Source organism: Falco cherrug, chromosome 2 (genome assembly GCF_023634085.1).
Source record: "Falco cherrug isolate bFalChe1 chromosome 2, bFalChe1.pri, whole genome shotgun sequence".
NCBI lineage: Eukaryota > Metazoa > Chordata > Aves > Falconiformes > Falconidae > Falco > Falco cherrug.
This window is the reverse complement of record NC_073698.1, coordinates 76032013-76047613: the sequence shown is the minus strand read 5'-3', so window position 1 is coordinate 76047613 and position 15601 is coordinate 76032013. Positions and strand designations below refer to the sequence as shown.

The window sequence follows — 15601 nt, the reverse complement described above, 5'->3', positions numbered from 1 at the left end:
ATGAGGAAAGAGGAAGAGTTTGGTGCCACATCTTCCAGAGAGCAAGGGAAAACATCCTGTGCCTGCAAAGGGCCAGGAAAGCCTCACTAAACACCTTTACTCTTCCCAGCCTCCCTCTGGGAGGCTGAGGGCTGGTCAAACTTTTCTACTCAGTCCTATTTAATGTGTACAGAAACCTGCGGGGAGGAAAAAGAACCAAGTCTGAAATCAAATGAACTTTGGTATTTTATATAAAATCCTCTGAGATGAGTCCTCTTCTTTCTTCCTCCCTCCCCCTTTGCTGCTGCATAAGGGTAATTACAACCCATGTTTTCTACAAAACGTTGTAACTCTTTGTACGAAGAAAAATATTGTGGCTCATACAGTTCTGACTCAACTGGTAATTTAGGATGACATGCAATTCCTTTAACATATGACTAAACAAGCTAATAGGAGGATATTACCAAATAGCATGCACCTTATTCAAGAGCACTTGAAATAGCATGCATGAGTCTAGTATCTTCTTGGTAGGATTTTAAATACCTATTATTTTATTAAGGTTTGCTAGCAATAGCTCTTGTAGAGAGGCTCAGTACACTTGACCATTGCAGGATGTCAAAGCAAATCTCTTTGCTCCCACTCATGACTCTTTCTGTGTGATTGAAATACGCCACTAGAATAAAATGATTAAAGTATCTATGCATAAAGAAGAGAGGCAGATGCAAATGCATATGTTGATGAAGAAGCTATAACAGATGTCTCTTTGCTCTAAGCTAGCTGGAATGCAAATCACCTGAATTTTCATGATGTCTCATCGACTAATTACTTGTAAATGCTTTTCCAAGCCTCGTCTTCATAAAAAACCCCACATTTATTTTCCTCCAGCTCACGAAGCAGGCCTGTAATGATTGGCTCAACACGTTTTTTTCCTTATTTTCAAGTCTTGTGTCCTAATAGCACACTGCAACCCAGGATACAGACAGGACAAATGCACTTGGGGCAAGAGCCTACAGAGGCCCAAGCCAGGGATGTAATGATGTGACACAGGTGTGAGCTTCTGTGACTGAGCAGGCAGAGCTGGGTTCATTTTGTGCCGTGTCTGAGAACTGGGAGAAGACTGCCCAGGTAGTGGAAAGGCAACAACATTGTCAAAGCCCAGCCACTGTCTCTGTGAACTTGTTCCTTGATATTTTCTTCTGCAGTAACCATGTGGTGAAGGTATGGAGAGAAATGCACAGAGGAAAGGAGGAGGGATACAGGAACAATGTTCTATGTAAAAAATGCAAAAAAGAAAACCCTTTTAGAAAACAAATACATGCAAGGGCCAGAGTCATTTATATGACTTAAACTGCACTTAACTGTCAGTGTCTGGCATCTCTTGTTGGCAGGTCTAAACCTCCTCAAATCAGTGAGAAACAGGAAGCCAGGAAATCAGCCTGAGCTTAGGCCAGAGGAATATGAGTCACAGCAAATCAAAAGAGCCATAGGACTGGTAAAGTGCCACGCCATTAGAAGCTGAGGCATTGGAGAACAAAACCAACTGATATGAGGAAGGCCAGGAAAAAAAGAGCCCAATAAAATAGGACAGTCACCCATGCTGCGTTTCTAGTGATCAACAGGAAGCAGCTATATACATTCTCTGCTCTGTGACAGCCATCTCAACAGCCTTCGGATAGACTGGAAACATCTTGCGGTGAGGCAGTCTTTGATGCTGGTACACACAGGCATTTTCAGTAGCGCTCTCATCAGATTCAAAGAGGGAGAAATTGATGCCATATGGAGATAAATGTGAATATACGCCTAATCACTTATTTGTGCCTAAACAATTTTTTTCTGCAGGAACATATGAGGAGTCCATTGCTATGGGGATAACTGTTCCCGCAGCTACCAGGTATTTCTGTTATCAGCTGGAGAAGAGCTAGCTGGTGCTCTGATTATCCCCAGATTGGTACACACATGCCAATCAAGGTCCAGCTGAGCCTACATGATATGCTGGGCTTGCTCCAGCAGCTAAAAAAAAACAGCTTCAAAAGCCAAAGCCAAACTGGAGTGACATGGGTTGTGTGTAAACATCCAGCCACCTCCAAGTCCTTAAACCAGGTAGTCAATTACAGACAGCCTATATGAAACTAGCTTTTGGCACATGTCCAGGGGGGAAACACAGGTTTTAGAAATTTCACCTGTCTCCAAACACCCACGTGGGTTGTATATTTGTTCGTTCTCCATGTGATCAGGAGCATATTAAACACAAGACTGTCACAGGGTAGTCAACTCCTTCATATGAGGCCCATCAGCTCCTCACTAGACTTGAAGGCTGAGATTAGTACATAGTTAATAAATACGGAGAGTATGCCACAAGTTGGTGCACCTTCAGAAGCACCTTTGCAAAGACTGGAAGAACTGGTGAGGGCTGAAACAAGTAAGGTTTGTTTCAACTGCCTACTGGTTTCTCCCATGATGGAGCTGGAAAGGGGGCTATGAGAGTTCGCCGCAGTGCTTGTCTTTGGCGAGTTGAAACCAGGGGCGCTGACAGTCAGCAGGTAGGCAGTGATGCTGAGCGTCGCAGGTTAGAGCTGGGATCAAGGAGAATCATGAAGGACTCTACCCCAAGACAGAACATTTGCAGGGCCTTTGCTGAGAAAAGCAAGAAAAAACAGCTGGAATTACTGATCCCTTAGAGGAAAAGCAAGGAAGAAAACGTTAGAAATAGTTGTTTGCATGTGAGGCTCTTGGAAGAGCTGAAAAATATTTAGCTCCCTGACCTGCAGCACACTGGCGTAAGGGCAATCTCTCCTGCCCTGGGGCATTGCTCAGGGAGCTCCGCCTTTCACCAGCACCAGTGCTGTTGCATTTCTGGTAAAAGTCTTGTGGCCTCCAGAATTTTAAAAACATTCAGAGGTGCTAAAATCAAGCTGAGTTCATTTCAGCCAAAGTCTAAAATGGATAATGAGAAAACAGTCCTGTTGAATGTTTCTTCACTTATTTTTCACTGTAAGGACCACAGATACCCCACAGCCACCGAGCTCCTGCAGGCTGGAACAGCCCTATTCCAGCAGCCACTTAAGTCATCTCAGAACCTGTGAGAGTTTACTTTTTTCCCCTTAAAATCCCAACAGCTCCTTTCTTTATTACTACACAAGGATTTCAGCTTTTGTTTAAAAACACATGGCCTTTGTGTCACTAAATGAAAGCCTAAAGGTGTAAACACTAGAAGTTTAAAAGACAGTAATACTTTTATTTTCTGTCTTTGACACTTGGCACGATGACAATAACAACAACCAATAGTGAAAGACCTGTGCAAGTGAAGTACTGCGTAAGGTTAAGTTGCCCATCCATACAACACAACGGCTCTTTTTGAAAAAGAGTAATTTTATGGAACAGGGGAAATGGAGAGACTCTCTAGTTTTGTGGGCACCAGAGGAGTGTGACCTGGCTCACTTTCTGGGATGGGAACATCTACAAGAGGATCCTGTGTAGATCCCCTGCTGTCTAACAAGCTGCACACTCATACACGCTGAGCACTTCAAGGCTCTCTATCCTTGCTGCTTCCTCTCACTTGCAGAAACTCAATCGAATTGAACTCTATTCCTCTTTTACACTTGCCGGGACTAATTGTACAACCCTTCTTTCAGCAAGAAACAAGACTTCAAGGTCCCCAGCTGGTTTCTGAAAAAGAAACTGAAACAAATCTGAGCTGCTGTCTCCCCCCAGTGTCAGTATATTTTCTTGTTCAAGGCTGCAACCACAGCACATAGGGTGCCCGAGGGTAAAAAAACCTGCTATAACCTACCCAGTGATAGCACAGATCAAAACTCTACCCTGGTATGAGAGAGAACAGATATCGGTTCAGATTTGGGAATGGATAATAATGGAAGGTCTCTTCTTATTTTGGAAGGTCTAGAATATTAGCGTGCTATGACACCCATCAAAAGCTCTAGGGGTTACCTGTGCTGTAGCACTACCCCAAAGTTAAGGAAAAAAGCAGCTCAGTTGGACCAGATTTGAAGTCTTACATGTACAAAGAGGTTTTCTGTTTTGGTTGTAGAAGCTCTTTGCCTGGTCATGTGGAGGACTTCTGAGGAGTCACAGACTCCTCACAGCTGCTTTCTCCCCCATTGAAGAAAAAGGGACAAAGAACAGGCTTCTTGTATGAATTCCTTTCTTGCACGTGTTTGGCAAGGTAGGGCCCCCAGATTTTAATGCCAGTCTTGATTGCTTTGGGTGCTACATGGTGCCCAGTTGCTTTGATGCTAAATTACTTGCTTTAAAGGGAGATCATGTACCTTTGACTGCTTACAGAGCAACTGTATTGAAGTAGAGAATACATCTGCTTTCAGCTTAAAAAAACCCCAAAAACCAATATTACTATTGGTCTAGAAAAATCTACTCTTGATTGAGAGGCTTAAAAAATCTAGATTGGGGCCAATACTCAAAAGCAACTGGTGACTGCATGGAGCCAAGACATTGCTCATTTTTGAAGCTGGTGGACACTATACAGGCCTGACATCTGCCTGTTAACGTCTGGGCATGTGGCTTAGCCAAGTACCTTGGTGCATTTCCCTCAATAGCTGTTTAATGGAAGTGGTTAGCAGAGACTGTTCTCACTGAACACTGCAGAGCCATTTAATTAAATTACCATTCAATTCCACCTTTGCATAGACAGATGACTGCTGAGATCGTAGAGGGAAACTGCTGTTTTACAACGGCACTACAAATTCCCTGAGGCTGCCATAGCAAGGATATTGCTCTATCCCAGGAATGGTTTTCTGCAATACTTACATTCCCCAGTCACCAAGGTGACCGCATGAACAGTGAGATTTTAAAAATCACTGCAGTACCCGATGAGTAACTCCACCACAGCAAAAGATCTCTGCGCATCAGCTGTTATCAGATGCACACAAATTTAGTCAGGTAGCGCTTGCGAGACCGACACTGCAGCAGCGTGCGCTGGTGTGACCACAGCAGGCACCTCGGCCCCGCAACCACAGGGAAAGGGAAGGAGCAAGCCATCCCAGAGGCGTCCCACATCCTGCTGGACTCCCAAGGCTTTTCCAAGGGCTCTCCACCTCTCCTCTTCCCTACTCACCCCACTCCACTGTCAGGTTTCAGCTTCACCATAACTTCCAGAAGATACAAGGATCTAGGAAGTGCTTTATAATGGAAACATGAAGGAAAATGTGAAGGCAAACGTACCTGCTGGCACTACTCCACATGTCTAAGCCTTTATTTCTGTGAAAAAAATCTACTCTGCTGATTAACCTACCATGACCAAGTTAGCTTATCCTCCAGGATTTGATATTATTGCACATGCAGAAGTAGGTAGCAATGGTAATGAAAACCCACTCTGCTTCATAGGCCGTATAGTAAATAGACAGCCATACACAGTTCTCAGATACTGTGCATAGCAAAATCTTATTATAGACCCCCTAGCATGAAACCGCCTCAAAGGTGACACTGTAATTTGCATTAATCTTGAGACGCCTTGGGTGCAGAAAGTGGTTTGAGAAAGACCTGCCTGGAAAAGCTCCTCTCCTGTGTTTGTTCACCTGGATTCAACAAAGGGCCCACAAGTCTCAGATTTACACCCTTGCAGGAAGCAGTTTCTCTGAAGAAGCTGCAGAGCCCTTCCCGTTTCCCGCTGTCTGTCCATGAACCTTATACACATCCATGATACATTCAGGGTGTTTTCTCTTTTGAACCAGCCATGTCCTTGCAGCTAATATTTTAAAAACTACCTCCCCTGCAGCTTTAACTGTAGCAATTGAGTAAGCAGAAACCAAGGCCATTACTTTTTTTTTTTTTACAAAGGATTTTTTATTGCATAAATAGAGGCTTTGATATTTTGCTGTATGTATAAAAAGTTGAGATACAGTTTAAGTGAATGTTACTCTTAAGGGTTTTATTCCTTTGACACATCCTTCATCTACAGGAAGGCTTCACTCTCCCAGAAAAGGAATCCAATGCAAGCTGCCAAGTGTCAGAAAATCTGCATGGTGGGGAAACAGCAGTGAGAACAGCAGGCGTGCTATACTGGCAGCACATGGGCTAAATCTGCCTGTGCACGTGGCACGCTGCAACTGGAGCTAATCCCAGCTCTGCAGTGCTGACACTGGAGAACATTTTTAGGGTAGGAGAATTCATCCCTTCTTGCAATCCCATTACAGAAAGACTTGGCTGACAGCCCGAGAGAAGGCAGAAGTTAGGAAGGCCTGGGCCTCTGGTGGGTAACACTGGGTGACTGGGCAAGTAGGGTATTTTCTGTGAAATCAGAGATGCTTTAATGCCAGTCATTCAACAAGGTCAATGTCATATGCTGAACACAGAGGTCTTGTGGGATGAGCTCACTACCCTGGGGCAGCAATCCCTTTGGCTATGAACTCTGCCAAAGAGAACTCACTGGGACCCAATGCTGCACACACAGCACAGTCTCTTCATTACAAGCAGCAAGCTTCCTCACTTGCAGGGCAGCGACCTCTGATTTGTTTAGCAATAAAACTCCATATAATTTTCTCTGACTTACTCTGTAAAAACAGAAAGAAGAGTCCTGACAGCATTTCCCAGTGGCTAATGAAACTGATTTAAAATAAAAGTTTAAAATGGCACAAGTCTGCCCAGAGACAAGACTGTAATCTGATGTAAATAGGAGACTGAGAAACACCTTTGGTTTTGTTGTTTTTTTCCTATGCAAATGAACCGCTTTGTTCCCACTGTTAGTTCCAGGGCTCCATTTCTAGTCACAATTTCCAACCCTTGTTGCATGAAATAAAACAGTGACAGGTTTGAAAGCAAAACTAGTAAACATTTCTAAGAAATGAAACTCTCTTCATATGTGAGGCGATGACCTTAAAAGGGGAAAGTAAGTTTTTTAGTTTAATAAAGAGTAAAATTACATCAAACTCCCACTGAGCTTGCAAAGGGCAGGCAGGAATAGAATTCCCATTTTGCTGCAGAACACAGAGATGTGAAACAAGTAAGATATCTAACAAGTCAGGGAGTATAATCTTAGCACTAGGCAGCACCCATTTTGCTAATGGACTTGAACCAATAAGGCAATGATTGCTTGAACTGTGAAAGCAGGAAGGAATTCAGCACATAGGGAATCAAAACTCAAAACTTTTAAGAAATTCTGTAATGTTCATTTTGCTCTTTTATGCAGAAAGATGTCCATTTTCCTCAGTTAATGATATATGGTGGATATTACATAGCATAACCTGTAGCATTTGTGTTACTTTGGGAAGTTCCATGGCATGAAATTTGGCCCTTTCAGCTAAACTATCTACAACTTGTCATGTATTTAACTAGTATGAAATGGCTGATTCTTTCTATCTTAATTATGTGACTTAAGGCCAAGAGGACTTATTGCATCATCCTGTCTAGCACACCTCTCCTGCATTTTTTGCCCAATTTAACCATCTTCTATGCATCAGGACTTCCTGTGCAATTGGTTGGATGTAAAAATGCAGGGAGATGAACTGCTGAAGAGGAATACTGTGCTAAGATCTCCTACATCACAAACCATAGCTGCCAAGTTTTCTGGTGGTAACTGCAATTCCTACAAAGAACGGGCATGATATGGGTGTACAAATACACTGAAACACCACAGAGGACAAATATTACAAGAACACAAATAATGGTGATAGTTCTAACTGCACAATCCAAAGGCATCCAAGTCAAAACGTAGTGGCATTAATATGTCAGTGCCACTATTGAACACCAAGATGTCAAATAAATTCTATACCTGAGAGACTCTTCAATCATACTTCTTCTCTGCTTCTGTTTTCTGCTTCTCTTCACGTTCCCTCTTCAGTTTTTCTTCAATTTTTTTGCTCTGGTACATTTTTACTCCAGCAAAGGCTAAGCAAAGAATCAATGTTTTAGCTGCCAAAATGTACATCAGCAATGGGAAATTCTCCAAAGCCTGAAATGCAAAATAATATATTTAGGTAGTTACTGGAACACTTGGACAATTAAAAATTAATCTACAGAGATGCTATACAGCTTCCTACAGCAACAGCATTATTCAAAGCAATGGTAATGTTCCTCTGTTCATGCGGGATTTTTCTGTAGAAAACTTCAAACTAGGCAGATCAACATCTGGGGAAAGGACAAAACCAAGTTAATTCAAGTTTGTATATGAAGCCCCTTTGAACAGGTCTTTGTTGCTTTTGCTTGCGTTACAGCAAACAGAATATTGGCACGATCTGGAACTGAAAAAGGGGAAGAACCGAGTATCGTAGGCTAACTGTAAAAGTAGGAATGCTGCTGTACAATTCTCACATCAGCGATGGATCTGTGCATATCAGCTATCAAATGTGATCCCCAAAACCACTTTTGTGCTCCTAGAAATTTTAATCCATGGTAGTTTTGCAATTAACTTGCCCAGATCTGGAAGGTATAGATAAATGCCTTTCAAGTAGAAGAAAAGTAAAAAAACCCAAGACTCCAATGATGAAGTTTCAGGAGTTTTTAATGCCTGGAACCACTGAAATTGCACAACATATTTAAATGTTATAAAAGCATCCTGCCATAAGTGTATGTGGAATAAAAAATAAAATGCAAATGGGTAACACTGTGAACACGGAATACAAATATGAGTGGCACAAGCACTCAGTGAAAGATGTTAGTTCCAGACTGATACTGAAGGCACATGAACTTCCCAGCCCAATATTTCAAAGAGCCACCTGGCCAGCAGGATCAGTCTGGGCTTTCAGGGGAGCACAGTAGGTTCACAGTGCCAGCTCCTCCTTAGCAAGCCTTCCAGTACCCTCCTTGTACCCTTAGCAGGCCTTCCAGCACCTCTAAAGTTGTTTGGTCATTGTCAAACTACTGAATTTAGAAAAAGCCTTGTATCTATACACCAACTAGTCTGTCCCCTTAAAGTCCACAAACCAGAGGCTAAAGTGAGGTCTTTTATAATGCTGATCTCTACAAGCTGCAATGTTACATTTGACATCAGACCACTCCCCTCTAATTTTGGAAAAAAAAAATAATCATGCTCTGTCCATCTCTCAGCATATTAGAAGTGGCAATCTCTTTAAAGCACAGTTCTGCAACACCAGAAAGGTAAAGCCAAGGCTTGGGGTTAGCATTGCTTTCTTGAGAAACGGTTTCACATGTTAAAACTGCTAATGCATGAGGTACTTGCTCAGACACTTCTGTGCCTTACACATGTACCCTACAGAGTGTTTATGGCCCCAATACACTAAAAGACACAGTGGAGAAAACACTCTCCAGTAATGAAAGGAATTGAGGAAAGAGGAGCTGGAAAGGCCTGGAAAGAGGAAAGCCAGGAGGAGCAGAGGCAAGCAGAGCAGAGCAGAGCTTGTCTACCAGCCTTGTGCTCAGGTAGGCACTGTGAGGCCCCAACAGCAAGTACTGGGGCCAGCCCGCAAGATGCAAGCATGTATAGCAAGAAAGGACAACAACGAGTCCTCTGTCCCTGAGCTGCAGACACTGTGGTGGTTAAACAACCTTCACCTAGGCAACAAAACCATCTTTATAAACACAGGACCCACCCCATCCAGACCTTACATGCATTTGCTTGAAAGAGCAGAAATTCACTGCTTTATGAATGTGAAACATCCTCACCTTCCAATTAAATGCCACCATCTTGGCTGCGTGATATTGCCTGTCCCACAGCAGGCTGCGTCCAGCACCAACGAGCGTCACACTTCTAAAGGCACAGATCAGAACAGAAGCATCTTGAAGAAATGGAAATTAAAAAAGAAATAGCCAATCTGTTTCTACTCAGCACATCTACCCTGCACCTTACTGACAAGCTCATCTGCTGCGCAGCACCTGGCAGCATATCAGTGCCACATGGTTCAGGAATGACCTGCATGGGCCTTTTTGGAGCTGAGTGACAGAAGCAATGTCCGTGCTGCTGAAGGACAGGGTTTTGACAGGCCCCGGGCAGGTGTCATGCTTGCGCAGAGCAAAGGCTGGGCTTCCACCATGCACAGCACATCCCAGCAGCTGCTCAACCGAAAACACAGCACCGGCTGCTTTTGAAAGCTTGACATGTGTGCACATCACACTGCCTCACTGATGTTTGAGACCTAGCAGACAGAAGTGCACCCAGAAGAGCTGTCTTGTGGTTTTCAAGCCCACCTGCCCTGTTCAGAGCCTGAATGCTTAATGAATCCTAGCATCTAGTATAATTTACCAGTTCTCTCTGATTTACTAATAAATTAAATTCTTCATGAAGCCCATAATAACACAGAAGTAAGCCAACCACTTGCTGGATTCCTTGAGTAGTCAACAAACATTTCAGAGCTGAACTCTGGGGCTGAGAAATGTCCAAGGGGATCCTGAAGGCTGCAGCACACGGCCACAACACTGCCCTGTGGGCTCAGCTTGCTGCTTCACCAGCACTGACACTGTTTCAGCTGCTGGATTTCAAATTAAGCATGTTTCCCTGCCTGACTCCCTCGAGGTGTTTCCTGTATGTGTAACAACAGAGTCACTGTCAAAAGGCAGGAGAAAACACTACAGCTTAGTCCAGACAGCTGGACTTCACCGGCAGCTGGGCTGAATAAATCACCGCCATACCACAATAGTTGCTGCTGACCTTTCCTCAGAAACAAGGAGTCAAGTAAATGTTCTTGCAGCTCCTGTGCTGCTCAGCCAGCTTCATAGATGTCCTTATTTCTCCAGCTAGGACATCCTCTTCTCTCCTTTTCCCCCAGCTGCCAAATCCTTACTCTGCAGAGACCACCCTGGAAACATCCCCATGGAGAGACATCACTAGAGATCTCTTACTGAGATCAAACTACACCAAAGGAGTGGCATGGCCAACTTGTTTGTCATTCACTATTTACTGTGTTGAATCCTGAGTTGTGCAGCTCCCTTCTGCTGACAAATTTTGTCAGGGCAGCTGCGAACTAATGAGTCAGTAGCGTTACACCTCCAAAAAACCGGCATTTTAACTACTGATGTTTCCTCCAGAATTTCAACAACCATTAAGATCTGAAGACCCCTGCAGATGATCACAGCAAAAACCTCACCATTCACAATTCACCATGCACAATTCAGAGCAGAATCTGGTTCTCAGTGCATGGTTCAGATAGCTACATTCCTCTCAGTGAAACCCAAGTTACACAAGTGTGGCCTGAACTGAAGGGACTGCAGTGTCCTCATCTCAGAACACTGACTTGGGTGGAGGCTTCATCAGACGCAGTCTTCACTCTTCTAAACTGCTATAAATTCTGTGCTTCAGTTAGAATCAATTTTGCAGCACATTGTAAAAAGGCAAGAATTCAGCTATTCAAACACATGCTAGCATCTGGCATATGATGCTGAAAAGGGGTTTTTTATTATTTTTTTAAATGCAGAAGTATTTTACTCAGCAAACGTTATGCAAACCCATCTATGGGGTCTGATTGCAGGGTACTGTCCCACCAGCAAGAAGCAGTGTATAATGTGTTACCACGGTGTGCACTCCTGTGAATGCTCTTGGTTGCAAGTCAATTATTTAAGCACTCAGTGCAACACTTCTGTAATACTTCTGCTCTTCTGAGACACAAGTCTGAATCTGCCTGAACTGTGTAACCACCAGGAGTAGCTGCAATGAAGTCACAAAGGAAGGGAAGTAAAGAAATTCTCCCTTTGTTCTGAAGAGTGGTGTTTTGATGCAAAATGTTTCCTGTGAGAACTGACACTTTTGATGGTCTGTCCTCACAATGTCTTCTGCGGTTGGAACTGAGCAGGGAAGCCACTGCTCTCTCCATGGTGCATTCCCACATCCTGTGCCACCAGCCTCCAGTGGTCAAGCACTTGTCCCCATTTCATCTCTTGACTCTTCCAGTCTCCATCTTCATCCAGACCTTATTAAATACAGCTGAAACTCCAGGACAGAAAAAAATAGGTGGAGCTGGGGCACAGGACAGGGAGAAAGTGGGAAGAGGAGAGAAAAAGGCAGGATTCGCTTCACATTTGGAAAAACATTTTTTAGTGCTGAGGTCGTCAATACAAAAGCAAAAAGCTCAGACACTGTACTTTTCAAGGTTGTGATATCTTAAAAGCATGCACGCAAACAGACAGCTGAAATTTCATGTTTGCCTTTTTAGAAGCAGATAAGGCACAGATAGGAGTTCAGAACACATCTACAGTCAGGCATTGTTCATTCCCCAGGAAAATGCAAGTTCCCTTAACAAACAGTGCTACTGGCAACAGAGGCTGGGCCCCATGGAAGGTCAGTATTACCTTCACTGAGGAGCAAGGAGGTCTCGTGTTGAGGCACGTGAGAAACAAACAGGAGCACTAGGCTCTGCCTGAAGCCCTGCTGGAGACTCCGTGACAGACACACCATAAGCTATCCATCACACACTTGCAGACTGCTATGCAGGGTAGGGATAAAATGCTATCACTCTCACATATATCAGTAGCTGCCTTCACTGTGGTTGCACCTCACAATTGCTAGCCTATTTACACTCAGACCTTCTCTGTGAAGTAGATCAAACTACTGCAGATGGGAGAGGAAGAGAGGGTCTGCCCATATCACACACCTCAGCACTGTACAAGCAATCCTGTGTTATCTCCAAATGCTGTGGTCTTTTGGATCCAGAGCAGGCAGAGAGAGTCACCAACGCAGCCCTAGAGGCTCGCGTCCTCAGCAAGGCTAAATTGCTCCCAGGGACAGCTGCACCAAGTCCCAGAGCTAGACTTCAGCTGATACCATCCCTAGAATCTCTACCCCATGCTGTGTTGTGCAACACAGACCACCCCAGACAGACTAAGGAGTTGGGCCCCAGTCAGATGGGAAGTCTGTGGTGGAGAACAGAATTGAATTCCTGGTCTCTCAGCCGCTGAATTACAGTTCCAGTTCACCACAGCAACCACATCACAGCCCAGCCACTCACGCCATTGTTTGCTTGTGCAGCAGCAGAGTATTGACTGGCCTGCACGCATCAGAAAATGTCTACACAGGCATCTGGGTACTCACAAACCCACTTGAGTTGTCTTGGCTGAATGTCTCACTCAGCCTGCCAACAACTCCATCTACCCGACAAAATGGGACTTGAGATACTCTTTTGTCTACTGGGGATTTCTGAGCAACTTCATTTGATCCACTTTGTGAAAAGCTATAAAAGTCACCAGCCACAAGGCCTCAAAAAGCAGCGAGCTGCTAGGGTTATTTGACTGCATTTAAAATGGAGCAATGGCTGAATATGACCTGAGCTAGAAAAGGGGTTTCACTTTACCTGTCTCTTGTTGCTGCTTTCTTTAACGCACATATTTCAGGAAGCAAAATGCATGCTTCCCACATGGACAGCTACTGGAGGACCCACCACTACATGTGACCTGTGCTGCATCATGCATCAGACTGAGCATCTGCAAGGATGCAAGGATCAAGCCTCCTCAAAAAAAAAAAAAAAGACTACTGGCTCATGGGAAAATATAGTAATATGGCAAAGCCCAAAGGCTGCAGAGAAACACAGTGGAAGAGACTGTAAGCCAGAGCTGCTGCACTAAGAATCTGTCACAAACCACTGCCACAAGACACAGCGGTTATATTAAGTCAGACAGACATACTCAGACCTGTGCACATTTATAGCCTCTGTGTGTATGTGGGTCAAGACATTACTCCATAAAAAGACCTGTGCAATCATTCAGTTCATACTAATGTCACTGATGAAGAAATTCCTAAACTAACAACTCAAGGAACATCAAAACCATAAAGCCATGTACAATCTTCATACCTGAAGAAGCAGAAATGAAAATATTAGTGATTCCTCTGGCAGCTCCTCACATGTTCCAAACTGTGGAAAATAAGAACAGACCAGATCATGGCACCTGGATTAAAATCAAACCAAATCAAACCCAAAAATGTTAGCGGCACATCTGACTGTCCCACCTTGGCTCTCAGGGCATAATTTCAGCCACGTCCCAGGGTCCTTGCTAGTTGCAGGCCCTTGCTTTCTACCACCACCTTGCCCCAGGAGGGTCTGCTGGATTAGCTATGTCCCTGCCGACCCCAGCTCTGCCCTGGTCACCTCTCCTGGTCCCTGCAGCACCAGTGCCTGGCACAGCCAGCAACCCACACACACACTTGAGGAAACCAAACTTCTTCAATAAATGATAACATCAGATCCCTCTTTCTTACTTATTTACTTCATTTTTCCTTCAGAAAACAACAAAATTCGGCAGACTCATAGGCTGAAATGCACACTTCCAGGCAGCCATGCATCTTACCCTGCAGCAATATGCAGGGAGACGGCTGAATCAGGCCTGCTCACGGCTTACAGCCAGCGAGGGAGTCTCTAGCAGCTTTTAAACTCCTCAGTTCCTCGGCTGAGAGGCGGCTGGGAGGCCGCAGGTTATGGCGAGGGAGCTTCTGCTGCTCCCGGGCACGGAGCTGGCCCCAGGGCGGGAGCCGAGGCTGTGCGGGGCCCAGGCCGGCAGGGCGCTGGGCGGGGGGGCGGGCAGGCAGCCGGGGGACGGCGGGGCAGGGCGGGCAGGAGGGCAGGGAAAGGGGGCAGGAGAACGAGCAGGGAAGGCTGGTGGAGAGGCAGGTGGCAGGGCAGGCAGGAGGAGGCAGAGGGGCGCTGCGGGCTGCGGGGCTGGCAGGCAGGGGAGCAGGCCGGAGGGCAGGCAGCCATGCAGGCACAGCGGGCCGGGCCGCGGGGCGCCCCGCTCCAGCCCGATCTCGGCCCGCCGCCCCCGCGTCCCCCCCGCAGGGCGCCGCGGGCGGCCGCGCTAAGGAACGGTGTGGGGGAAGGCCCAGGAAGCGCGTCCCTTACCTCCCGGGACGGCCATGGCGCTGGGCGGGAGGGCGCGACAAACTACATCTCCCAGCAGCGGCAGCGGCAGCGCCCGGCGGGGCTGGGCCCGGTGAGCGGCCGCGTCTCCCCGCCCTGCGCGCCTCGGGCGCCGCTCCCGCACACCTGCCGTGCCCCGGGTTTGTTCAAAAAAATAAGATTCTGAGGTGAAGCAATTCTCACATGTCCCAAGGGTGCAGGTCCGGGGGCAGCACGGTCCGAGGGCAGCTCCACTGTGCAGCCTCACAGCCGCCCGCCCGCCACCGGGAGCAGGGCCTGGGGCGGGCCTGGCGGCTGCTGGGGGTACTGAATGCACCCGAACAAGTTCTCCAGGGGTGCTTCTCCGACTGTGCTTTGCCAAAAGGGGCTCTCCGTCACCATAGCATGGCCACAGCACCAGGCCCAGGTGGTCCCAGAGGCCCGCCACCCGCTCTATTACTAAACTCCTAAGTGGAAATGATACTGAAATGATCCCTCTCTCCAAGCACCACTTAATGCTGCTCCACGTCACCCGTCCTCTCACATCATACTTTTTCACGTCTTTCCTCCCGTAACTTCCAGTCCATAAGTACAGATGAGTTATGTCCCCTGTTCCCTCTTCCTCCTGTTGCTGCGATAGGGTTCATTGCATTCTCCCGTGCTGCCCCGTGTGCTGGAAAGGATTTCCTCACTGGTACTCACAAAGGTACCTCAGTGATCTGCCTTCAGTTCCTTTGCTGCTCCTGCTCGGTGCAGCACAATATTGCGCTTTTCCAGCCGTGGGCCGGGTGTGGAGCAGCAGGAGCAGGGGAGATGGCGGACACCCACGGGCCACCCTGGGAGCTGGGGGAAAGGGGGTAAACTGCGTGGGGAGGGGCTCACCG

At 46.1% G+C, this 15601-nt stretch overlaps 1 protein-coding gene across 13 annotated transcripts in view; it reads right to left on the bottom strand.

Annotated features, from left to right (window-relative positions):
• The window catches only part of SMIM11 (small integral membrane protein 11), a 35874-nt gene extending 20826 nt beyond the window's left edge, over window positions 1–15048 (bottom strand). For 4 of the 13 annotated variants that reach the window (XM_055702190.1, XM_055702194.1, XM_055702193.1 and 1 more), the window contains exons 1-5: window positions 14721–14873; window positions 13680–13739; window positions 11638–11851; window positions 9568–9652; window positions 7718–7897 (exon numbers count right to left, since the gene is read on the bottom strand). In XM_055702190.1, the coding sequence (XP_055558165.1) occupies window positions 7730–7897; window positions 9568–9652; window positions 11638–11723 (339 nt within the window). In that variant the 5' untranslated portion in view covers window positions 11724–11851; window positions 13680–13739; window positions 14721–14873 and the 3' untranslated portion in view covers window positions 7718–7729. The other 9 variants (XM_055702191.1, XM_005438602.4, XM_055702189.1 and 6 more) reach the window with 9 other exon arrangements.
• Window positions 15049–15601: the final 553 nt, after the last annotated feature.